At 45.4% G+C, this 24,070-nt stretch overlaps 2 protein-coding genes across 2 annotated transcripts; one reads left to right on the top strand and one right to left on the bottom strand.

Annotated features, from left to right (window-relative positions):
• Nucleotides 1-1,845: 1,845 nt before the first annotated feature.
• Nucleotides 1,846-10,426, bottom strand: LOC148095917 (sterile alpha motif domain-containing protein 3-like). Its single transcript, XM_087837038.1, has 10 exons — nucleotides 10,355-10,426; nucleotides 10,059-10,068; nucleotides 8,718-8,832; nucleotides 8,192-8,380; nucleotides 8,020-8,107; nucleotides 6,936-7,100; nucleotides 6,619-6,828; nucleotides 5,982-6,147; nucleotides 2,296-2,375; nucleotides 1,846-2,148 (listed from the first exon to the last, which is right to left on the bottom strand). Exons 1-10 carry the CDS (start codon nucleotides 10,424-10,426, stop codon nucleotides 1,846-1,848), a joined length of 1,398 nt encoding a protein of 465 aa, XP_087693164.1.
• Nucleotides 10,427-12,629: 2,203 nt separating this feature from the next.
• Nucleotides 12,630-14,789, top strand: LOC148095916 (SCAN domain-containing protein 3-like). The gene is made up of 2 exons (XM_087837034.1): nucleotides 12,630-13,754; nucleotides 14,082-14,789. Exons 1-2 carry the CDS (start codon nucleotides 12,630-12,632, stop codon nucleotides 14,787-14,789), a joined length of 1,833 nt encoding a protein of 610 aa, XP_087693160.1.
• The last annotated feature ends 9,281 nt before the right edge of the window (nucleotides 14,790-24,070 follow it).

Here is a 24,070-nt window from a genome sequence, read left to right as displayed (position 1 = left end):
ACACTGGTCTCTCAATCTCCCGTTAATAGCTGCGAGTTTCTCCATGATGTTATTAGCCGTCGATTCCGTGGTCTTGTCACTCTTTTGCTCACATAGCAGATTCTGAGACCTCACGACCGCAGCCAACTGATCCGAGATGTAATCCAGCTTCCGCCCAGAGATGTTGTTCCTAGTTGATTCTTTCCTGATGTAATCCAACATACATACGCTCAGAGGTGTTATTCTGAGCATTCACTGCAGTCGTAAGCGCCTCCAAGCTCTTAACCATGCCACCTTCAGTGAGCCCTTTCTGAGAAGTCCAGAAGAGACCAGTTGATCAAATCCATAATTCTCTTTTAGGTTTTAGACACAGGCTGTGAGAGAGTGTTCCAGGGAAAGTAATCCAAAAAAGACACGAGACTAGACAAGGACATAAGAACTAGCAGGGAAGACAAGGGAGAGGAGAAAAAGTGCGTCCGCCTCCTCCGAGAGCCAAAGAAATGAAAATGTTTGATGCTGAGCTTGTGGTGATACTCCAAGTCAGTACTGTACTCTGGCTGTTTCAGAGTTTTCACAGTCACTGCTTTCAGGTGTCTCCATCCAGTCACGTCTCCCAACACGATCACTTCTTTTCTTTTGGTTCCCTCGACGTGGAAGTGGTCCCCCAGTGGTCAACAGGTAGGTCTTTTACGAGGTGTAGTACGGTGGCCCCTAGAGACAAAGCATTTACAAACTCCAAAACACTTACAAACTCCAAAACACTTACAAAATTCAAAACACATGCAAACTCCAAAACACAACAGAAGTGCTCCAGGACGCTAGGGGCAGTGTTGAGCTCGAATTGCAAAATAAACGGCAAGTTTGTTGCAAACACATGGGCTGTATGGGACGGTCTAGTCTCCGTCGCGCTGCCCAGGTTGCCTAGCAACCATGATACTAACCGCTGGAAACATGTCATACAATTTTGTTTGACAGAAATGAAGGAGAGGTCGTCAGCCTCACTGTTTAAATGTCCTTGCCTGCCCACACGCTTAGTGTCCACATGAATTCCTTACCATGAATAATTACTCTCTGGATTTTAGGGACCAAATCAGCCGCTGTAAACTGGCAGGACTTTAATGCCACCACAGCAGATTGAGTCACAGTTTTGCAGCTGGGTGCGGTGATGGATTGGCTGGTACGTCACATCATCCTTGATGACAACAACACATCTGAGATGCACACTGACATTTCAGAGGGTAAGCTGAATGTTAATTCTTTAACCTGTCGCATTACAAAAACTTGAAAAAATCCCCTTTAAAGAACCTTTAAAGGTTTTTCAAAAAACCTTTTTTTTTAATGGTTCTTTGAAGAACTATTTTCTGAGTGGTTCTTTAAAGAACCATTTTAAATCTTTAAAAAAAAAATGCATCTTAAATTGAATTAACTAGAGTAGGGTAAAATAAATACAAGCACATAGACATATATTAATGGTTTATTGGCACTTTGTATTACAGAAAAAGACAAAAAGGCATTTTAACGCTAAGCACAACACCACTACTAATAATAGCATATAAGTCATTTAAACAGTAATAATTGAATATCTTTACTATACTATAAATAAATACATATAAATATTATACTATAGATAAAACAACAATCATTACATTAGAAATAGCAATACTTTCATAACAGACAATTAAACAACACATTTTCATCAGCATGTTTGCATTTTCAGTAAAACTATTTCAAGAACAATCTTTTTATTTAAATTATCAATGAACTGCAGCCTTAAGTTATGTAAGTTAAGTTTAATGTGGGACTCATGGTCCTTTGTTAGTCCACATTGGGACAATTTCAGTCTCTCATCTGCACTATGCTGGCAATCTAGGAGATATTTAATGCATTTGCCACTCTTTGCACAGCTACTGGTACAGGTGTAGTCAGAGTTCCCAAGTTGAGAACAAATGCCTCCAAAAAGCAAAATGTCTTTTTTAGTTCACTTGGATAGGCAACATTGTAGTTATGGTACACGGAGAAGACAATACCCATCGCCAATGAAATGTCAATTTCCCCACTGTCCAGAATCATTTTTTGTCCATCCATCTGGACATTGCCCTCAGTTGAATCACTCAAGGGCTTGCCGTCACTGCTGCTGAGTACGATTGTAGGTATTGGGCTGTGTGGATCCTGAAACAGAAATTAAATTCTTGAAATGAGGAGTATAGTTTAAATAAGCATAAACAACAGGTGTCCCAATGAAAGTATGAAACTCCTGTAAAATACTGGATTAGTTTTAGACCCCCCCTCACCATACCAAAAAAAATCTAAATTTACCTTATTTATGACGGAGAGATGAGCGGCATTTTCTTTGAAAATAGATGGCAGGAGAAGAACAGCTGTGTTTACTATCTGACCTGGAAAATAAAGAGAAATATGTAAATATTTTCTGGCCAATTTTGTTAATACAAAGCAGTAAAGGCCATATGAGTACCTTCATCAGGAGTTGAATGTCTTGCAGAACATAAGCATTAGTGCAGTAAATGTATACCTAATTAACTTTTCAGTGTAATTCAGTGTAAATGTTAAGCATTTATACAAAACCCCCAAAATGTTGTTCAGTTCTGTAAGTTGCTAGCTTTAAATAATTTGAGTCCTAAAGAACTTGCAGAGCAAGTCTAGCTGCCACTGAACATTTTTTGGGATAAACATTGTGTGAATGACTGAAAATCCTCATAGAGATATATATAGCATCGAGGGTGTATCAGTTAAATCTTAAAGTACATCAGTGCAGAGACGAGAAAGGAGAAATGTCTGTCAGGGTTCCTGGGTCATCGACCCAGTGCTTTCAGTTTTGTTCATGTTCAGTTTATTTTGCCACTGCCTGTTTCACTTCCTGTTTGTTCCCCGTGTCAGCTTGTGTCATTAGTCAGATTATGTTCAGCCCTGTACTCACCTGTTTCCAATCATTGTCATCATTCAACCTGTGTATTTAAGTTCCTCGGTTTCACCAGTTCTTTGTCGTGTCATTGATGTTATGTTGTCGTTTCCGCCAGCCAGCCAGCCAGCCACTCAGTCCGTCCGTCCGTCCGTCCGTCCTTCCTTCATTCATTCATTCATTCAGTCAGTCGTCCAGCCAGCCAGCCAGCCAGCCACTCAGTCCGTCCGTCCTTCCTTCCTTCATTCATTCATTCAGTCAGTCGTCCAGCCAGCCAGCCATTTCCTACCTCTGTTCTGTTTGCTCACGCCATCACAATAAACACCAGTCTTCACCTACCTGTGAGTCCTGCGTTTGGGTTCCTTCTTCCTCGCCTCCACACCACGCCTGACAGAATGACATGACCCGTGCCACGAAGACACGACTGGAACCCAGCGGACTCGGACCTTTTTGAGCAGCAGGAGGCAGCGCTCTCCTTGTGGGCGGAAAAGCTCAAGGAGAGACAGCGGCTCTTCGCGGAGCGAGAGCACGTCTTCGAGGGCACTCGCTTGGCTCTGGGCGGGCCTCGGAGACGCCGCGTTCACCCACCTGCTACCTCCCATGCACCGGAGCATCTGCCGCGGAGAGTGGGCGTTTCGCGCCGCGCTTCGGCGGCTCCCCCTCTCGCGGATCCGCTCCTCGCTCACACGTCACCTGCCTCATTTGCCGGATCCTCCACTTCGCCACGGCACAGCGGCTATGCCTCCCACCTCGGCTCAACAGAGGCTCCCGCGCCAGAGGCTCGGCTGTGTACCCCGCCCGCTTCCTCTTCCCGGAGAAAGCGGGGCACACGCCGCCATAACACGGACTATTTTCAGCAACTCCCGGTGGTGAGTTCCGGTAACTGTTTTCCACCCTCCTCATTTGACTCTTCACCCAGATTAACTAATAGACTCATCTCTGATTCATGGGATGTTTCCCTCCTGGAGGATTCTGTAGACTGGGAAGAGTTTTTCTGCTCTGCTCCTCCAAAGACTATAAATGGTGGTGGCAGAAGGACCAGAACAATCCCAGATAAACCTGCCTGTATCACACACCCAGTCACTATTTTCACACCCATTACTCAGCCATTTCCCACCAGCACGGCGGCCCAGATTCGGCCTTCCCCTTCAGCCGTTTCACCACCTCAGATGGCTAGGGCCCAGCCTACACCCACACCTGTGCCAGCTCCTAGGAAGAAGGCAGCTGCGACGCAGTCTACCTCCACATCCGCTCTTGTTTCCCGGGTGGGGGGTAACTGGTGTCCAGCCACCTCCCGTGCCTGTCCCAGCGCCCAGGCTGAGGGCAGCCTCAACCCAGCCTGACCTCCCTAGAGGCTTGAAAGAGCTAACCAGTCCACCTGCTACTTCACCACTTCCTCCACCTCCTCACTCAGCTTTCCACGCCCTGGCACTATCACTGGTTAGGCTAGCTGAGGTGTCCCCTGCTCAGGCACCAGCCTTATTAGCCCAGGCTGCAGTTTTATCCCCCTCGGTAACTCTGTCGTTAGCTCAGCCATTAGCATCGCCAACCTCTGTTCATCCCTTAGCTTCCCCACTCCAGTCAGTTCCCTCACCTGCTGTTCAGCTTTCACTCCAGTCAGTTCCCTCACCTGCTGTTCAGCCTTCCCTCCTGTCCCCTGTCGTCCAGTCTCCTCCTGTCCTCCTGTCCCCTGTAGTCCAGTCTCCTCCTGTCCTCCAGTTCCCTGTCCTCCAGTCTCCTCCCGTCCTCCAGTCTGTCCAGTCTGTAGTCCAGTCAGTCCAGTCGTCCCCTGTAGCTCAGTGTCCTGTTCTCCAGTCGCCTCCCGTCCAGTCAGTCCAGTCGCCTCCCGTCCAGTCAGTCCAATCAGTTCAGTCACTCATCCACCACCCTGTTCAGTTCCCGGACCTGCAGCCACAGCACCCAGAGCCAGCTGTGAGCCCTCCTGCTCTCCAGCCAGGGGCCTCCGCGCCCGCTGGCCCGGCCGCTCTCCAGCCAGGGGCTTCCGCGCCCGCTGGCCCTGCCTGTCTCCAGCCAGGGGCTTCCGCGCCCGCTGGCCCTAAAGCTGTGGCTCTGTCACCCCCGGCTCCCGTGCCGTCGCCTGGTCCAGACTCAGACTCAGCCTCAGCTTCTGCTTCGCCTGGGCCAGCCTCAGACTCAGCCTCAGCTTCTGCTTCGCCTGGGCCAGCCTCAGCTTTAGCTTCTGCTTCGCCTGGTCCAGACTCAGCCTCAGCTTCAGCGTCTGCTTCCCCTGGTCCAGCCTCAGCTTCCACTTCGCCTGGGCCAGCCTCAGCCTTGGCGTCAGCCTCTGCTTTGCCTGGTCCTGCGGCTGCCGCGCCGTCGCCCCAGCCACGTTCTGGACGTCATCGCCGGCGCGGCCGCCCACCGGACCTGCTCAGCGGCCGCCGCCGCCTTCCTCGCGGCCGCCCACCGGACCTGCTCAGCGGCCGCCGCCGCCTTCCTCGCGGCCGCCGCCGCCTTCCTCGCGGCCGCCCACCGGACCAGCTCAGCGGCCGCCGCCGTCTTCCTGAACCGTCTCGTCTCGGCCGCCGGCCACGTGGCCGCCCACCTGAACTGTTTCTGTTTTGGACTCCGTCCCTCCGTCCTGGGCCCCCTCCACCCGCCCTGTTCTGGTTTTTCTTTCTTTTGGCCGTCGGGTGCCGGCCTTTGGGGGGGGGGGGGTACTGTCAGGGTTCCTGGGTCATCGACCCAGTGCTTTCAGTTTTGTTCATGTTCAGTTTATTTTGCCACTGCCTGTTTCACTTCCTGTTTGTTCACCGTGTCAGCTTGTGTCATTAGTCAGATTATGTTCAGCCCTGTACTCACCTGTTTCCAATCATTGTCATCATTCAACCTGTGTATTTAAGTTCCTCGGTTTCACCAGTTCTTTGTCGTGTCATTGATGTTATGTTGTCGTTTCCGCCAGCCAGCCAGCCAGCCAGCCACTCAGTCCGTCCGTCCTTCCGTCCGTCCGTGGATATTGTAAGGGACACTGTGTTTACTAATGTGCTGTATGTGAAACCTTAAAAAGTGGTATCTGAGATAGGAGTTAAAAATGTTTTTGCTCATTATTGCCAAGTGCCCTCACCTTTTCTTTCAGTGTCTGTCTGGCTCTCATCAACAGATTTTAAGCAGAGGCTTTTAAGGTTGCTGTCTGGGGCTATTGACACAAGCTTCGCTGCCAACTTACTGAATCCTCGGATTACTTTTTTGTCCACATCAGTTTTAAGTAACATGGAAGCCTCTTCAAGAAGCTAAAATAAAGGATAAACATATACATATTAGCTTTGTACCATAATATATACCATTATATAGCAAACCAGAACAATCATTATTTCACACATCAATTATCATTAGAGAACAAATTATAATTTTGCATTTGTTTACTTTAATTCTCAAGTACACATTGCTGTGCAAAAGGGATGTTTAGACTATTCTTCCCAAAAAACTATCATTGGCATCAGATTGGTCCAAAATTATCCTGTAGCATGAAAATAAAACCAAAGAGAAAGACATAGTCAATGTTGCAATTTCTGTTAGTGTTCTGTTAGTGTACTTTTATTACTCATGAAATAAATCTGCTGATTCAGTCACTTTGCCTGTCCTGTAGGTACGTGATTATTAGAAGTCTATATAAATGTGCAGCACATCAGTACATATTCGTGTTTTTGCCGTGCACTATTGTTATTGTTGTTTTTTGCTGCAGTTTTTGATAAAACACTCACCACAACAGGGATAGTGAGACATGGGAATTCTCGTAGAACCTCTTCAGTAGTATGCTGAAGAACGTAGTGTGTTCTGTACTTCTGTATTTTCCTGAGGTGCGTTCGAATGACATCCACATTTGGCCTAGTTTTTTGGCACTCTTGCTTAATCACTGATACATGTTGGTCGGTGCTACTTTCATCCTCCCCATCGTCAAGAGGATTGATATCCTGGTTATTAAAAAGTTTAGCAAATATTGAGAGAAAAAAACCCAAAACAATACTTTTAACTTTTATGTACAATTTAAAATGGCAAACAAACATTGAGCATATTTAACTTGCCTTGGTTTTTTCAAAAGGATACAGGGCTGGATATCTGATGATCTTTTTCTTCCTGAATTTGGAACTGAGTATTTCTGTCTCATTTTTTCAATTTCCTCTACGTCTACTAGTGGTCTTCTTTCCTTTTTAAACTTGTTCCTGAGAGACTCATGCAGAACATCCTACAAACGATAAAAATGTAACTAATTATTCATAAATAGGTGCAACTAGGTCCTCCCTTTATACAAGACATTTACCAGAAAACTTTGAGTGACATAAAGCTGGTAGGTTTGCTGTAATCATGTCATAACCTAATTAGTTCCTATTTACAGATCTCTTCTTTAACTCTTAGGAGTTGATCGAACACATGATATAAAGGTTTGGAGCACCTTAGATTGGCTACATACACTATAAAAGGTAGATAAAGATTAGATAAAGTATCAATGGCATTATGTCCTACAAGCATACTCATCATGATCTTTCAGTCTATATGTTAATACCTCTACCTTTTAATAATAAAAATAATAATGTATACTTTATTGATCCCCACAGGGAAATTTCTCTCTTTGCATTTAACCCATTCACTCAGTGAAGCAGTGGGCAGCCACTAATCAGGCGCCCGGGGAGCAGTGTGTAGGGACAGTACCTTGCTCAAGGGTACCTCAGGGTAGCCGTTCAGTTGATTCAAACCCCTGACCTTCCGATCATGGGGCAACCACACTACCTACTGAGCTATCCCTGCCCTATTTTCAAATTTAATTTTTTAAATACAAAAACTACACTATCCTGATACAAAGGCAAACAGAGCTAATATAATGCTGAATTTCACACCATTCACTTGAGAATTCACAGAGAAATGAAACATTAATTAATTTAAAAGAGCAATTGATATTTTATTTATTGTTTGACCATACTGGACGAGATCTGCCTCAAAAATCACAATACTAATACTTGTATTGTAGTGGCCACAAGGGAACAGATAACCTCTGAATATGTAACAATGAAAATGTTAGCATGTTACACTCGTTAGCCAATAATTAGGCAATTCAAAGACAATTTGTTGGACAATTTTATCAATGTTTGCTTTTCAGGAATACTTACATATCCAGAGCCATAACTCTCCTTCAAGAAAGGAAAACTCAGAAGGACAGTCCTCAGAAGCTCTACATACTGCACATGAGAGGGATACCTGCAAATTTTGAATGATGAACTTAAATTCTGATGTACATACTGTATTTTAAATGAATCAAATCTTAATTATATATAGACTTACATTGTCTCATTACTCAAGTGGTCAAACAGAGCTTGAACAAGCATGTTTTTGAGTCTGTTCTTGGTGGGTGACTTTAGTGCTGCATCTTTATTGGTCAACGCAGTGAGCACAGCTGGAGGAAACTGCACTTTGCAGTTAAACATAGGTTGGAGTGCTGACACAGTATGCTTTTCTTTGTGTTGCCTTCCACTGCAAGAAGAAGTAAGAAGTATGTTTAGAGTTTGTTACAAGACATGAATATGCGTGTCCTTGTGTCCTGCATCAGGAATATCCGCATATTTAAAACGTACAATAACAGCTGCTGAACTACAGAAACAGAATCATAACAGAGAGTAAGAGTGGCTGTGACATTTCAATTTTGAAAGTAAATGGGTGTGTGATGCACATCAACGCTGGAGAAACAGTACAGGGCTTGCGTCAACCCCTTGCCCCCCACCCTCCAACACCGTAAACCTAGGGGAGGGGAAACACTGAATTGTATGAATGTACAATTCAGTGAATCATGTCCAGTCAACTTAAGACTCACTCTTTCAGCTTCTCTACAGCAGACAAAAATTTCACTTGGTCTTTCACTTTTGGAAAAAGACGCTCACTCATTCTTTCAGTCATCTGCAGAAGAGTCGATCCATCGATTTCATTGTCTGTGTCACAGAAAAACAATAAGACACGATCAAAACAGAAATGAGCATGTTCGAAGATAAAGAATAAAAATATCATAAAACATTACTAAAAAGACAGCTATGCGTTCATTAGTGACTGTAGATGATGACAGACATGTGGAATAGCCAAAAAGTGGTTAAAATCATTTTAACAGTGGTTGACAATTCCTAACTAAAAAGTCATGGTTTAGGATGTATCTTACCTAACTTTGGTATGAACTGCCTTAAAAGGTCGGTGGATCAGTGTAATGAAGTCTTGACCATCACATCTGTATGCGTCCAAAGCATGAAAGTCTACCTCATCCCCAGGCTTGAATATCAACAGATCATCAGTCTCTCTGATGTGGTATGATTGAAGGTGTCTTATAAACTCCAGTGTTGTAAAAAGTCTTCCAACAAGAAACCATTTTGCCCTGATATACACAATCAGGACTATTTTTTTTACAAACAGTGGAATTTGCTCTGCATGCACAAGTTCCAAAATGAAGAAATCTCCAACTGCATATTTTACAGAGTTTAAAATGATGCATTTACTCGTCCAGAGTTTCTCATCCACAGTAACGGCTGTCTCCAAGTTCTGCAAACAAATCTGCAAGTTCACTGGAAGTTCTTGAAGTGATAAGTTATTAACTGCTGCTTGTGTATGATCGCTCCTGATGATCCATTCAGGCTGCCACTCCCAGCATTGACGAAGCTGATTCCTCTTTGCCAAAGTCTGACAAATATTAATATAGTTATTGGTGATTCTTGCTACTGTCTTGAAAAATTGATGTCTGGCTTCAAACCTCATGCACCAATGAGAGCGGAGTGACCCATAATCAAGGATGAGCCGAGGATAATGTAGCAGAAAATGCAGCTTGGGTATAAACACACCAGTGTATGGTGTAACTGGCCCATGTAAAGTTCTCTATAAGTTCACTCAGAGCTCGTTCAGATGATTGGGGAAATTCAACAGTTTCTTGGATGACAGGGTCACAGTCTGGGGCAGACTCTAATCCTTGTTTCTGATATTTATGTTTCTTCCTTATGTGATTTTTCAAAGATTTCACAGACAAAAACTTTCTGGGACAGTCTTCTAGTCTGCAGACAATGAAGAATCCTCATTTACTTTCATGGTATATCTGTTGATGTTTCAGCAGTTTTTCATATGTTGGTTTTCTTGTGGAGCACCGTGGACACTGATATGGCACATCCATAGAAATGCTCACCTACAAAGACCTGGGGTGGCTGTAGCTCAGGTGGCAGAGCGGATCAGCCACTAACCAGAAGGTCGGTGGCTCAATCCCAGGCTGCTCAAGTCTGCATGCCAAATATCCTTGGGCAAGATACTAACCCCATGTTGCTCTCCGATGCATCCATCGGAGTGTGAATGTGTATGAATGTTAGATACTTAGCACTAAAGCTTAGAAGTGCTTGTGTGATTGGGTGAATGAATTAGCTGTATAAAGCGCTTTGAGTGCTCGGACAGAGTAGAAAAGCGCTATATAAGAACCAGTCCATTTACCTGTTGATAATCTGCCAATTCATTTTCCCCAAGCCAAAGAGATACTTCTCCAACAGTCCACTGCTGAGCCATGATCTGTTAAAACAAAACAAAATGCCATTACATTGTTATTCTGTGACATCAAAAACTTATTTATTTATTTTTTGTTCAATCATTTTCCAAGCCACTTTATCATCATAAGGATCGGAGGGGTGCAGGAGCCTATCCCAGCTGTTTTTTTAGGCGGGGTAGACCCTGGACAGGCTGCCAGTCCATGGCCTTTTGACTGTTCCCAAAGTCAGGACACATACTCACGGAGAGGCAGCGTTTCAGTGGTGTGGTCCTCATCTGTGGAACAGCCTGCCGGAGGAGCTCAGGGCCGCAGAGAACGTACATGTTTTTAAGAACAGGCTCAAGATCCAACTTTTTAATTTAGCTTTTACTTGACGTTTATTTATTTTATGCTTATTTATTCTATCCTGTTATTCTATTTATTAATTTAGGTTTTACCTAATATTTATCGATTTTATTCTTATTCATTTTTTATCTTCTTACTCTATTTACATTTATATTGTATCCCTTCTTATTTATTTTATCTTTTTACCCTGTATATATCCTGTTGTGTCATATCTCCAGTGTTTCCTCGGCGGGCGCTCTCTGCACCGGCGCTGTAATCGACCGTGGCTGCTGGGGCTCTGGGGGTCCTCTCAGCCTGGCTGGGGGGCTTCTTTGCCTCTCACACGCACTAAGCAGTTGTCAAACTCTCAAACGCAGTAAGCAGTTGTCATACTCTGACACGCACTAAGCAGTTGTCATACTCTCACACACACTAAGCGTAAGTGACGGAGTTACACCGTCCCGGGCCACAGACAGCTGATCTGGGCGCATACACACACCACCACCATTAGTTTCTACAATTACGGTGGCTGCGTGTCTTTTCGTCGACCGGGCAGATAAACAAAAAGGGGTGAGAGGTATATTTTGAGCGGCGCAGAGGGTGGCCAACATATTTTTCCCACTTACCTTTAATAAAGTCGGTCGCGTAGACTCGCTGTGATCACCGATTGTACGAGTGGTTATGCAAGCCGATGGTATGGTGTTCCGGGGTTCAAATAGTGGGTTCGGGCACGCTTGAAAGGTCACGAGAACTGCATTATTTTTGTTTGTTTTTTTTGTTATTGTGAAACACTGTAGGCTGCCTGGAATTGGCCATAAATGTCTGTATTTACATATATATGTATTGTAGGAATACAGCTGGAAATAAGCTGAGGAGAAAAGAGTGTTTGGTAAAAGAAATAATAAAGAGATGACGATTATGCCTAGTGGGAGGGGCCATGGGGTAAAAAAGAAGGCTGTTTTTCGGTGAGATGTTACAGAGAGGGTAACATGCAGACTGTGTTTTGTATATAGATGTTTGTTTTGTGTTGACTTAAGTTAGTTTTCTATTTTCTTTGTAAATAATCTTTTGTGCACCTGGGAGGCCGGCAGAATAAACTATCCACACTGAATGCTTCCTGACTACGCCTGCATTTGTTCGGGAGAAGTTTCAGAGAGGACCCCGCGACATATGGTGTCAGGAGTGGGATGGCTAGTCGGAAGAGGAAAACGCGCCTCCCAGTTAAGCGCACAGGGCTGCGGTCCCAGCAGCATGAGCTTCCAGTGGAGAAGACAGCAGAGGACCTGGCATGGGACACAGTACCGGCGTCGTCTTCTTCAGCAGAGGAGGAGGAGGAGGTTTCTGGCAGGATTGGTCCAGCATTGCCTACAGCTTCAACCTCAGCACGTGACCCAAACGGAGAGCTGAAATGCGATGATGAGGGACTTCCTGGCGGGACAGCAAAGGAGAGAGGAGGTTTTGTTGGCAGAACTCAGGGGGCTGAGGACTGTTTCCCCTCCCAACGCTCAGCTGCATTCAGATTTTGCTGGTCAGGAAAGCCCAGCCCAAGCACCAGCCGGAGCAAGCACCACAGCAGCAACGGCCACGCCAAGCACCGCAACAGCAAGCAGCCCCAGAATGGTACTGCCTACACCTGCACACCAAAGAGGATACCGGGATCCCCCAGAGGAGGTTCCCTCTCTTCAGTCAAAAGCAGTGACCAACAGCCTCATCCAGTCAGTCTCAAAGTGGATGCGATCTGCTGGGCCGAAAATTCCACCCTTTCAGATGGGGGAAGACATTGAGAACTATTTGTGGAGTTTTGAGCGAGTTGCCAAAACCTGGAAATGGCCAGAGAGTGAATGAGCCGGTCGTCTGGTTCCACTGCTATCGGGGAAGGCGTTGGAGGCCTACACTGCAATGGATGAAGAAAGAGCCAATCGTTATGAAGATTTAAAAGCTGCGTTGCTAACCAAATTTGACATTTCCTCTGAGACGTATCGGCAGAAGTTAAGGTCCAATACAGTTCCACCTGGTGAGAGCCCCACTGAGACCTATTATCGCCTGAAGGGCCTCTATCGGCGCTGGATCCGACCAGAGCAGCATATTAAAGAAGAGATGGGAGAAGCTATCATCTTGGAGCAGTTAATCCGGGTACTTCCAGGGGAGGTGAGGACCAGGGTGAGGGAGCATGAGCCAGCAGATGGACTGACTGCTGCTAAGCTGGTGTCACAGTACTTCAATGCGCGTAAAGGAGCACCACCTGCATGCTCATCTGGGACGCCACAGCGACCACCACTCCCATCATCGGGTCTTCTGAAGAGGGAGAGCAACCCAAAGCCACCAGAAAACCCCAAGGCATCAAACTTACGAGCAGCGGGTAAGGACTGTCTTTGTTATTATTGCCAGCAGCCAGGTCATAAAGCCTCGGTATGCCCTATCCGGAAGGCTAAAGTCACTGGTGCCTGCTATGCACCCCGGCTGGAGATGGAGCCCACAAGGGTCCAGCCAGTGGATGTGCAACGCTATAAAAAAGTAAAGGTCAATGGTCAGCAGGCTACTGCTTTGCTGGACACTGGTAGTTTTATGTCTTTAATTAAGCATAGTTTGGTACCAGTGAACAGTGTGGACTATAGCAGACAGGAAGAAGTTTTATGTGCGCATGGTGATAAACATCCATACCCAAAAGTGGAGGTAACAGTGACTATTAATGAACAGCCCTACCTGTTGTCAGTTGGGGTGGTAAAGAACTTGCCTGTAGAGGTTATTCTGGGGATGGACTTGCCTGTACTCATAGACTTGCTGCAAGAAAAAGAAGAACAGTGGACAGAGACTGATGTGGGGGATAAGGGGAATGCTAAATTAAATGTGTCTGGCCCAGTGGTCACTAGAGCCCAGGCGAAGGCTGGATGCCAACCCTTGCCAGACTTTGACAGTAGTCTGTGTGAGGGTGGCACTAATGGGCCAAGAAAATCCCGCTGCCAACGCCGCTTTGAGAAGCAGCTATGGTCAAAGGGGCCGGACACAAAGAGCATGAAATGCGATGTACCAGAAAATATCCCTTTGTTGCAAAGGGAGGATGAAACGTTGAAAGTTTTGTTTGCTAATGTGACTGAAGGGGAAACTGGAAAATGGGGAGGGAAAGAGAAGTTCATTGTTGACAAAAATGTGTTGTATGCTGTTGACGGTGACCACCAACAGCTTGTGATACCTTCTAGTTGTAGACCCCTCATTATGCACCTAGCACATACCCTCCCCTGGGCAGGTCATCTGGGTTGCCAAAAAACCTATATGCGAGTTAGCTCACGTTTCTTTTGGCCGTCAATGTACACAGACATACAAAAATATTGCCGTACATGCCCTACCTGCCAGAAAACCTGTCCAGCTCGCAAGTCTGACAGGGCCCTGCTACAGCCACTTCCGGTCATCTCCACCCCCTTACGTAAGATAGCTATGGACATTGTGGGTCGTCTGGTAAAAAGTAGTCGGGGTCATCAGTACATTTTGGTGGTGTGTGATTATGCGACTCGTTTCCCAGAAGCTTTCCCTCTGCGTGCGCTCACGGCACCCAATGTTCTGCGTGCACTGGTACAGCTGTTCTCCCGGGTGGGGATACCAGATGAGATTTTGACCGACCAAGGGACTAACTTTACCTCTAGGTTGATGCAGCTCTTCCACAACCAGCTAGGCATCTCTGCCATCAGGACGTCACCCTACCATCCACAGACAGATGGGTTGGTGGAGAGGTTCAACCAAACTCTGAAGAGGATGCTGCAGAAGTTTGTGTCAGACACTGGGAAAGACTGGGACCAGTGGCTACCCTTCCTGCTGTTTGCGTACAGAGAAGTTCCCCAGGCTTCCACTGGTTTCTCACCATTCGAGCTACTCTATGGTTGGGATGTGCAGGGGCCGTTGGATCTCCTCCGGAAGGGTCGGGAGTCTCCTGCTTCTGCTCCAAATGATAAAGGAGTGGTGCAATTTGTGCTGGAAATGAGAGATCGGTTGGGGAGATACCATGAAGAGGCCGAGGTCAACCTGCGAGACGCTCAACGAAGCCAGAAGACCTGGTATGACCAATAGGCCCGGCAACGTGAATTTCAATCTGGTCAAAAGGTGTTGTTACTTCTCCCCTCAGCCAACAGTAAACTTCTGGCGAAATGGCAAGGGCCATACAAGGTTCTTCGCAGAATGGGGCCAGTGACCTATGAGATTCATCTTCCTGAAAAGAGGAAACCGAAGCAGACTTACCATGTGAATCTCCTGAAAGAATGGGAAGAGCGTGCCCACCAGGCCCCTGCGAAAGCTCTGATGGCAAGAGAAGTGCCAAGAGAAGGGAAGACAGAACCCGAGCAGGGAGCCGATCCAATGTCTCCGGTGCTGACTCATCTTACCCCACAGCAGGCTGCTGAGCTACTCCAAATCCTTCGGTAGACTCCATCTCTGTGTTCAGTTAACCCCGGCAGGACCACCCTTGTCGAACATGTGATATGCCTAAAGGATGGACATCCCAACGTCCATACCGGGTTCCACAACACTTAGTGGATAAATTGCGACAGGAGAAGATGCTGGTCTTGGGGTGATAGAGCCGTCCTGCTCAGAGTGGTGTAGCCCGGTGGTCATCATCTTCAAGAAAGATGGCTCCCTACGCATCTGCATTGATTTCCGGAAGCTTAATTCCATTTCAGAGTTTGATGCCTACCCCATGCCTCGAATCGAGGGTTTGCTGGAGAAGATTGGAGCGGCCAGGTACATCACCACCCTGGATCTGTGCAAAGGTTACTGGCAAGTGCCACTGGAGGAGTCTTCTCGACCGTACAACGCCTTCAGGACACCTGCCGGCCTGTTCCAGTTCACGGTGATGCCATTTGGGCTACATGGGGCTCCGGCCACCTTCCAAAGGCTGATGGACAAATTACTACAGGGGTGTGACCCCTATAGTGCCGCCTACCTGGATGATGTAGTGATCTTCAGCAACACCTGGGAAGAGCATCAGCAGCACCTGTCCGAAGTCCTGGGAAGAATCCATAAGGCAGGGTTGACCCTCAACCCCTCTAAATGTGAGTGGGCACGGCAGGAGACCCGCTACCTTGGCTACCAAGTGGGCAGAGGTGTGGTGCGCCCGCAGATGGATAAAGTGGATTTTATCCAGAACTGCCCTCGGCCTCGCACCAGCCCCTTCCTGGGGCTGGTTGGCTGGTACCAAAGATTTGTGCCCCAGTTTGCAACTATTGCGGCCCCTCTTACTGCTATGACCAGCAAGGACCAACGGAATCCTGTCACATGGACAGCGGAATGTGAACAAGCTTTCAAAAGGCTGAAAACCTGCCTGTGTACGACCCCAGTTCTCAGGAGCCCAGACTTCAGGAAGAAATTTCTGGTCCAGGTGGATGCCTCCAAAAGCGGCCTGGGAGCAGTGCTGGCCCAAGGGGACCCTGGAGAAGAGCTTCCGGTCCTATACCTAAGCCAAAAGCTGCTGCCACGAGAGACCAACTACTCAACTGTGGAGAAGGAGGCCTTGGCCATTAAGTGGGCACTGGAGAAACTCAGGAATTATTTACTTGGAAGGGAGTTTGAGTTGGAAACTGATCACCGAGCGCTCACCTGGATCCATTCCATGAAGGACCATAACAGCCGACTGACACGCTGGTACCTTTCACTGCAGCCGTTCAGATTCACCATCCGTCAAAGACCAGGCAAGCTCACTGTAGTGGCAGATTATCTCTCCAGGTTGCCGCACAACGCCAACCTTCAGGTGGAAGGGGATGATGTAACGGAGTTACACCGTCCCGGGCCACAGACAGCTGATCTGGGCGCATACACGCACCACCACCATTAGTTTCTACAATTACGGTGGCTGCGTGTCTTTTCGTCGACCGGGCAGATAAACAAAAAGGGGTGAGAGGTATATTTTGAGCGGCGCAGAGGGTGGCCAACATATTTTTCCCACTTACCTTTAATAAAGTCGGTCGCGTAGACTCGCTGTGATCGCCGATTGTACGAGTGGTTATGCAAGCCGATGGTATGGTGTTCCGGGGTTCAAATAGTGGGTTCGGGCGCGCTTGAAAGGTCACGTGAACTGCATTATTTTTGTTTGTTTTTTTGGTTATTGTGAAACACTGTAGGCTGCCTGGAATTGGCCATAAATGTCTGTATTTACTTATATATGTATTGTAGGAATACAGCTGGAAATAAGCTGAGGAGAAGAAATAATAAAGAGATGACGATTATGCCTAGTGGGAGGGGCCATGGGGTATAAAAGAAGGCTGTCAGGGCCTACCTGGGTTTTTTCGGTGAGATGTTACAGAGAGGGTAACATGCAGACTGTGTTTTTTATATAGATGTTTGTTTTGTGTTGACTTCAGTCAGTTTTCTATTTTTTTTGTAAAAAATCTTTTGTGCACCTGGGAGGCCGGCAGAATAAACTATCCACACTGAATGCTTCCTGACTACGCCTGCATTTGTTCGGGAGAAGTTTCGGAGAGGACCCCGCGACAAGTTTACATACTCTCACACGCACTAAGCAGTTGACATACTCGGACACGCACTGAACAGTTGTCATACTCTCACATGCACTGAGCAGTTGACATACTCTCACATGTACTGAGCAGTTGACATACTCTCACACGCACTGAGCAGTTGACATACTCTCACATGCACTGAGCAGTTGACATACTCTCACATGCACTGAGCAGTTGACATACTCGGACACGCACTGAACAGTTGTCATACTCTGACACGCATTAAGCAGTTGTCATACTCTCACATGCACTGAACAGTTGACATACTCTCACACGCACTGAACAGTTGACATACTCTGACACGCATTGAGCAGTTGTCATACTCTCACATGCACTGAGCAGTTGACATACTCTCACATGCACTGAGCAGTTGACATACTCTGACACGCATTAAGCAATTGTCATACTCTCACACGCACTGAGCAGTTGACATACTCTGACACGCATTAAGCAGTTGTCATACTCTCACATGCACTGAGCAGTTGACATACTCTCACATGCACTGAGCAGTTGACATACTCTGACACGCATTAAGCAATTGTCATACTCTCACATGCACTGAGCAGTTGACATACTCTGACACGCATTAAGCAATTGTCATACTCTCACACGCACTGAGCAGTTGTCATACTCTCACACGCACTGAGCAGTTGTCATACTCTCACACGCACTGAGCAGTTGTCATACTCTCGCACGCACTGAGCAGTTGACATACTCTGACACGCATTGAGCAGTTTTCATACTCTGACACGCGCTGAGCAGTTGACATACTCTCACACGCACTGAGCAGTTGACATACTCTGACACGCACTGAGCAGTTGTCATACTCTCAAACGCACTGAGCAGTTGTCATACTCTCAAACGCACTGAGCAGTTGTCATACTCTGACACGCACTGAGCAGTTGTCATACTCTCACACGCACTGAGCAGTTGACAAACTCTGATACGCATTAAGCAGTTGTCATACTCTCACATGCACTGAGAAGTTGTCATACTCTCACACGCACTGAGCAGTTGACAAACTCTGATACGCATTAAGCAGTTGTCATACTCTCACACGCGCTGAGCAGTTGACATACTCTGACACGCATTGAGCAGTTGACATACTCTGACACGCATTAAGCAGTTGTCATACTCTCACATGCATTGAGCAGTTGACATAGTCTCAAACGCACTGAGCAGTTGACATACTCTCACACGCGCTGAGCAGTTGACATACTCTGACACGCACTAAGCAGTTGTCCCCCAAAGAAACCAAATTCCTAGAAATCCAATAACGGAAATGTTTGCACACAGTTGTCATTATGTGCAGAGGTCCACCCTACCAGCCAACCTCAGATCTCCACGCATACACAAACTAAGGCACATAAGTCTGCACACATCCAGACATTAACAGATACACACACATGGCCACCCTTTATATCGGTGGACCTCCACCAGGCCTCACTGCACTCCTCTTCTCAGAGAAACACTCAACAGAAGAGTTGAGAAACACAAAACTTGTGAGATCTGAATGTCCTGGTGAGTCTCCACCTGTTACAGGTGGGTGCTGCCTGGACTGTCTCAAGACAGACCAGACAAGGTGCACCACAAACACTTCAAACCTCATTTCAGGACAAAAACTAAAAGAACAACATAAACAAGGAGAAAACTTGCATTAGAAACATGCAGGGTTAGAGGAGACGGCAGCCATGTAGAGGTGAGCCTGTGTGAGTCCGTTTTCTTTTAGTGAACAACAGAAAAAAAGAAAAAAGAAAGAAAACTTACCTTAAAAATCTGTAGGGTTGTTTTCTCTGAGACATGTTGGAATCTGTAAACAGTTACTCCGAAAAGGATCCAGATGTTTCAAAATACTTCTCTGGCGAACGTTTCAATTCTGCGAACATAAATGCTGTGATTAATGGACTAAAAGTCATCGCTTCTCACCCCTATTTATGGATTCAAGGATCAAAGGATCAAATTGGTGGTAAGATTCTAAATATATGTGATGTCATAATCCTGTTAGTTTGGAATACACAAAACAATAAGCACAGTTGTACAGACACATACACAAACTCCCAAAAACTAGCCAGCCCTCATGAGGAGGTTGAGACGCCATCCAGGTGCGGGAAAGAAAGCAGGAAAAACCGGGAGCGGGCCGCCTCACCGCTCTTTACATTAATGGACCGCCCCAAAGAAATCCAAACACGGAAATGCTTGCACACACATGTGATTATGCGCAGAGGTCCATCCTACCAGCCAACCTCAGATCTCCATGCAGGCACATATGAATGCACATACATTTACACACATCCAGAGATAAACTCCCCCAAAGAAATCCGAACATGGAAACTTTTGCGCACGCTGCACACACATTCAGAGTTCATAACGCACTGGTGAGTCTCCACCTGTTACAGGTGGATGCAACCTGGACTGTCTCAAGACAGACGAGACCAGATCCACCAAAGAAACTGCAGATGTGAGGACATGCGTCTTTTTGAAATATATAAAACAATAAACACGGTCGTGCAGACACATACACTCACACAGGCTGAGAAAGTCTAGCCAGCCCTCGTGATGGGGTGGACCTCCTCCAGGCCTCACTGCCTTCCCCTCCTGAGAGAAACCCTTTATAGAAGAGTTGAGAAAGACACAATTTGTGAGGTCTGAATGTTCTGGTGAGTCTCCACCTGTTGCAGGTGAGTGCAGCCTGGACTGTCTCGAGACAGACCAGATCAGCTGCACCACAGACACTTCATACCTCATCTCAGGAGAAAAACTGAAAGAACAACATAAAAAAGGAGAAAACCGACCTCAGAAACATGGCCAACATCTGTTTGATTAGACTAACAAATAATGGTTGACCATTTTCAGGTGCTCGCCTAACCTTCAGTAGTTGTTCGAGGTCATTGAAACGCTTAGGTTTTATATATCCATGTTCCTTGGATTGATAATCTGTCTCGTATTGAAATTGTTCTTTGGTCAGTTTTGCCTGTTGCAGAATTTCAGGGTCGCTCTTGTTGACTTTAATAGCCACGATCTGTCTGTTTGCTCTGTGAATTGGTTAGAAACAAAACTGAACTTGTTTTGGTTTCTTTTGTAAAATGCTCTGAAAACATCTGGAAAGGGTTTGGGTTGGTGTCAGGTCAACGTCCGTTATGCCATAAAGTATAATGGGTGAGTGCTCGTATTATGGGTTTTGGGATCAAAGCAAAGCTACCACGTCATGAAGGATCGAAGCAAAGCTACCGCGTCACAAGGGATCAAAGTGATTCTAATGTATGCGCAGGCGCACACACACATGTTTGTTTGTGTAATATTGTTCACACTAAATTTGACCGTAGGCAATTTAATATGAGTCAATCAAAGAAAATGTTAGTTTTGGAGAATTTTGAAATTACGAAAATGACAATTACGAGAATTTTTGTTCGTGTATTTTTTTTCTTTTGCATAACATGTCGAGCTTTTCTGTATATAGCCATGTCGTAGATTCCGAAGCAAACAAGAAATTGATGAAAATGTTCTATTTTATTTTAACAATCATCAACTGCATATGCAGGTTTCGTACGGGTGCTTGAAATCCTTGAAAAATCTTGGATATATTGTAGTGCTTCTATTTCGGATTTGGTGCTTAAAACGTCTTGAAACTGTATTTCATTCACCACAAATAACTATCTGACTGAATAGTTTTCTTATCAGATAGAGAAATAAAATGGCAAAGTCTAAAAGCAACATTTCTCTGCCTGGGCTGCCTTGTACCTCTGCACGTCAGTCTGTTTCAATGTGTGACCCCCCCTCCCCGAAAAGTCGGGGGTGAGCGCACTAACGTGCCTGGAGGCCGTTTTAATGAGTGTTTGCTGGAAAACGAAAAATACAAGAAGGAGTCTGCAAGAAGGATTTGTACGTTTTCACTGTGGAGGAGTTTGCGTAAGTCCTAGTAAATCATTTTCTTCAGTGTGGACGTTACACATGCTAATTTTTAAAATCGTTTTTATTATTTTGCTAGCTAGCAAACTCGCGGGATAAATGATTGAAATGCACTCAGTGTGATGCAATACGGTGCCGCTATTCTAACAGTTAGTTATTGCAGGGTAATTTCTGGAATATGCTGTGAATTTAACCAAGATTACACAGCAGTAGCAGTAATGCGAGTTACTTCCCCAAAGTGAAAGCTTTAAACGTTAGCCCGATGCTTAACTAGCCAACTCAAGCTTTCTGATTGAAGGCTAAAAGCAGCGTTGTCACCAAGTAAACAGAATATTGATTCTATTTTGGTGTATTGCTGCAGTTTTTTCAAGTATTAACTTGGTGCTTTTGGCAACCTTAGGGGGAAATAATGGTAATATGACTGATCCATATGGACACAAAGAATATAGACTTTTTTGTGCTACCGAAGTTCCGTGGCTTTCATTCAAAATCTGTTTATCGTTAAACAACTTGAAGATTATAATGGCTTCAAACTCACATTGAGGCCTGTGGGGCACTATCAGCCACTGAAACAGTAGACAAATGAATATTTCATACCTTAAGGCTGCCTGTTTATTTAAGGAAGATGAACAATACATTATAATTGTATATAATAATATCACAGATGATAGATTAAATAGGTTTTTGATAGATGCTTGTGCATTGTTAAAGTCTTATATGTTGAATTGATCTGAGTATGTCATCTGTTCAAAGCCTCTCCCAGTCAGTGCTGTTCTCTATGCCTGTCTTACTCTACATGATCTTTTTTAACATCAGCATGCTAAAAGACTTGTTTGGAAGAGACTGCTATTTTATACGCTAAAATATGTTTTTCTTCTGGTTGGTGAAAACACTTTATTATCCTCTAATAGATTTTTTAAATGCTTGGTGATGGTAGTACCCAAAACTAGCTGCATCAGGTACTTCCCTGTGTATTTGGAGAGGATCAGAAGTCCCAGGAATACAAAAGCAACTAATTATTTATCTGCACAGCCGTACAAGTGGCTGACTGCTAGTTTGGTCCTCTGAGGCCGTGTCCTAGTCAGTGTGTCTCGCTAGATTTCTCTCTCTTCTGTTAATTGAGCATTTTTGTTTGTTTTGTGCAGTTCTGGTTAATAAGTGAAATTAATAAAAGCCGCAGAAATATTTTCATTGCATTTCTGTTTGTTCTGTACTTGCTAACTGTCAGTTCAGAAGAAAATGTAGCTGCTGTTTGCCAACAAACTCAGTTCCTTTGCCCGATAATTTCCTTCCAAAAAATGCCTACATATATATTTATAAGCTGAGTTATTATATAGCTGAATAATTATATCTTTCAATTAATAACTAATAATGTTTTATTTTAAATTTGTGTCTTTTAGCTTCTTCTGCTTATTATTGTTATCCATCCATTTTCTTCTGCTTATCAAGGACTGGTTTACCCGGGCAGCAGCCTAAGCAGAGAAGCCCACATCTCCCTCTCCCCAGCCACCTCCTCCACTTCTTCTGGGATAACACCAAGACATCCTCAGGCCAGCTGAGAGATATAGCCTCTCCAGAGTGTCCTAGGTCTGCCCTGGGCCTCTTTCTCCTTTTCTCATCAGCCTCTCTTCAACGTGTAGGAATAGCAGCTCTACTCTGAGCCCCTTTTGAGTAACTGAACTCCTCAGCCTGTCTTTAAGGGAGAGGCAACACCCTTAGAGAAAGCTCGTGTTTTTCATCTGTCAGTCCTCTGCTCACCTGTCCCCAAACTCGTAAACAAGAGAAGATTAAAGTCCTCCGCTTGATGCTGCAAGTCATTGTTTTTTATTGTCTTTTTCTTAATATATTCAGATCATTCTAAAAATATCTGTACAACAGTTTGTTTATGCAGTCAGCATTTGTATATATACAGCAGTATTCTCAAACAAGCAACAGTGAACGCACCTGTGTGAGGCAAATTCCACAATCACAGTTCAATCAGTCCCCCCACCCTGACACTTTTTTCCACTTTAAGTGAGGAAATGGAATTAAATCTGACACATCTTTATCTTTTTTGGACATATCAACATATCTTTTTAAGGTTAAGAGAATATGGTCATCAGATTGGAGAAGCTGAACAATCAGAGCTGTGATAATGATATTTAAGGATATTTAAGGTGTGTTGACTGGTTCATAACGTCAGCTCATGTGAGAAAACATCCCATGCTAAAAGTTGCCGCTAGCTGCTGGTTGATGGTGAATTTATTGTGTGTTTCCACCGTCTGTACAGATGAAGAGTAGCAGAGCTGGAGATGAGGCAGGAGGAAAAGTTGACTCAATTCAATTTCAGTTTATTTATATAGCGTTAATCACAACAACAGTCACCTCAAGACACTTTATACTGCAAGGTGGAGGCCCTATTGTAATACAGAGGAAACTAAATGATCAAAACAAGCCCTTTGAGCGAGCACTTGGTGACTGTGGGAAGGAAAAACACCATTTTAACTGGAAGAAACTTCCAGTAGAAGCAGGTATAGGGAGGGGCAGCCTCTGAGGACTGGTTGGGGTTGAGGGGAGGGAGAAAGGACAAAGGACACGCTGTGGAAGAGAGCCACTCTATGAGCTGTTCATTCAGTTTGTGGTTTAGCTCGACTCCATGACGTTTCTGAACTAATGCTTTGCTCAGTTAATGTTGCAATGAATTATGGGTGGATTTTACTGATATTCTATCTTTATGTTGTCACCAAACACATCTACAGATTTAGGATTAGCTACAGGCTCCTCTACCCCTGCTAGCCCTTCTGTCCTGCCCAGGATGGCGCCCCTGGTGCCCCCTCATAAGGTCCAGCAGTCCTACTGTCCATCCAGCAGCTCCTTCTCCCCTCTTACAGCCCCTATGGGAGCTCCATCTGTGGTGGCTACAGGCCTTACAGCTACAGCTACGGTGGCGGCTACAGC

The sequence above is a fragment of the Neolamprologus brichardi genome, unplaced genomic scaffold (genome assembly GCF_056152115.1).
Source record: "Neolamprologus brichardi isolate AB-2024 unplaced genomic scaffold, ASM5615211v1 NODE_ptg000048l+_length_227364_cov_1, whole genome shotgun sequence".
NCBI lineage: Eukaryota > Metazoa > Chordata > Actinopteri > Cichliformes > Cichlidae > Neolamprologus > Neolamprologus brichardi.
This window is presented reverse-complemented; position numbering and strand designations above follow the sequence as displayed.